The 2,500-nt window shown below is 16.2% G+C and overlaps 1 protein-coding gene across 1 annotated transcript in view; it reads right to left on the reverse strand.

Annotated features, from left to right (window-relative positions):
* Window positions 1-1,105: 1,105 nt before the first annotated feature.
* PF3D7_1020000 (RNA-binding protein 34, putative) overlaps window positions 1,106-2,500 on the reverse strand; it is a gene marked incomplete at both ends in the record, with an annotated part of 2,379 nt that continues 984 nt past the window's right edge. Inside the window, 7 exons of the mRNA XM_001347443.1 lie at window positions 1,106-1,224; window positions 1,397-1,496; window positions 1,679-1,756; window positions 1,850-1,890; window positions 1,994-2,147; window positions 2,325-2,399; window positions 2,495-2,500. The exon at window positions 2,495-2,500 is cut by the window's right edge and continues 72 nt beyond it. Of these exons, the coding sequence (XP_001347479.1) occupies window positions 1,106-1,224; window positions 1,397-1,496; window positions 1,679-1,756; window positions 1,850-1,890; window positions 1,994-2,147; window positions 2,325-2,399; window positions 2,495-2,500 (573 nt within the window). The remainder of the gene's footprint in view (window positions 1,225-1,396; window positions 1,497-1,678; window positions 1,757-1,849; window positions 1,891-1,993; window positions 2,148-2,324; window positions 2,400-2,494) is intronic.

Below are 2,500 nucleotides of genomic sequence, written 5' to 3' on the forward strand. Positions count from 1 at the left end.
CACATATAATATAATATATATATAATATATATTATATATATATTTATATTTTTTAATGTACATTTATATGTATACAATGTAATATTATTAATATTATTGTTACATAAATATAAAAGTTTAACAAGAAATATAATATATATATATATATATATGTATATAATATATAACCTATAAATATATATATGTACCACATAGTATATTATAATTTTTTTTTTTTTTTTTTTTGTGATTTATATAAACATTTTTTATATAAATTTAAGTGCAAAATGAAAAAGTGAAAAAATAAAGAACTTTCAATTTATACATATATATAATAATATATATATATATATACATATTTTTTTTTTTTTTAAATATAAACACTTAGAAAGAAGGTGTGAAATTCATATATTAAAAAAATTTTAATCCATATACCCAACAATCATTGTTGTTGTTAATAGAAATATAAAAAATATATATTATATTTATATATATATATATATATAATATATAATATTTTTTTTTATGTTTAAATTGTCTGCATATAGTACATAAATATATTAATATGTACTTTGGCATTGATTATATATATATATATATATATATTAAACAAATGTTTAAAAGATAGGTAAATTTTTATAATGTTCTATATAATTAAAATAAAAATAAATCTAATTACCAGAAAATTTTCATTCATTGTGTATATTTGTTTTGTTTTGTTTTATTTTTTAATTTTTTTTTTTTTTTTTTTTTTTTTTCCATTGATTTGAAGAGTAAAGAATGTGTGCAAAAATATAAAAATAAATAAAAAAAAAAATATATATATATATATATATATTTATATATATTTATATAATATATATACAATTTTACATATGTGTAATAAAAAAGACTGAATGGTATTTATTTTATTATATTTATTAACAACGTTCACATATAATAACACTTCTTTTCTTATTAATCATATGGTTGTAAATTATAACACAGGCAACATATATATATATATAATATATATATATCCAAAATATGAACAAAATAAAAGAAAACAAAAAAAAAAAAATAATAAATATAATAAATATAATAAATAATAAATATAATGAATATTAAATTGTTATATTTATTATAATTAATTCTTTACAACACTTTTATCTTCCTTTTTTTTTCTCCTTCTCATGTATTTTTTCTTTTTCGATTTGTACTTATTAAACTTTTTTGTTAAGTCTTTCTTCACATTTTTATTACCTCCTAAAAAAAAAAAAAAAAATATACATATGTAATATAATATATATATATATATATATATATATTTATTTATTTATTTATTTTTTTATGCACATATACACGTATAACATCCTTAATTTTCAGATTAATCTATTTTTAAATTTCCACGATTTGATTTATTATTTTTCATTATTACCTTTTTCCCGATTTTTATTTTTGAAGGTACTTTTTGAATTATTATTATACCCCTTCTTCTCTTTGTCGTCTTGCACTTTTTCAACAACAATTTGTCTGTCCTATAAAAAAAAAAAAAAAAAAAAAAAAAAAAAAAAAAATATATATATATATATATATATATATATATATATATATATATATATATATGTAATAGTTCTACGTTTTTTTTTAAATAAATATATTGACATATATATATATATATATATATATATATATATATATTTTTTTTTATATGTCTTACATTTATTGTATATCCATTAAATTGTTGTATGGCCTTTTTCACAGCACTTCGACTTTCAAATAAAATAAATGCTGTTCCCTAAAAAAAAAATATATATATATATATATGTTAATCACATTAATATATTTAATATGTATAAATATTCATATATATACATATATATTATCTCACCGTTGACATACTAGTTGCAGTGTCTCTCAATATTCTAACACCTACACACAAAAAGATGAAATAATAATAAACATGTGCATATATATATATATATATATATATATATATATATATATGTATATTTTTTTTTTTTTTTTTTTGCACCCTTTATTGTATCCACATCCTTCATAATTTCGTACAAGTCCTTCTCATTTAACTTCTTGCAAAGATTTTTAATACATATGGATTTCTTCCTACTGAACGATTTGCTATCTCCAAATTTATTAACCCTTAAAACATACCCTTCGTATACCGTGCCCTTAAAAATATGACACAATATTGAACATAATGAAAATATACATAAATACATATATACATAAATATATATATACATAAATACATATATACATATATACATAAATACATATATACACATATACACATATACATATATACATTTATACAATATAATTCGATATAATTTTTATATATTTACATTTCTTTCCAGTAAAAGGGGAACATCTTTTTCTTCCTTCAAAGTCACCAAGGCATTTTTATTATCCTTCACATCCTAAATATATAATAAAATAAAATGAATGTAACTAAATAATTCTTATCATAATATATACGAATAAATATGTTACATACACAAATTTTATATTATACCGTAAA

The sequence above is a fragment of the Plasmodium falciparum genome (genome assembly GCF_000002765.6).
Source record: "Plasmodium falciparum 3D7 genome assembly, chromosome: 10".
NCBI classification, from domain to species: Eukaryota; Apicomplexa; class Aconoidasida; order Haemosporida; family Plasmodiidae; genus Plasmodium; species Plasmodium falciparum.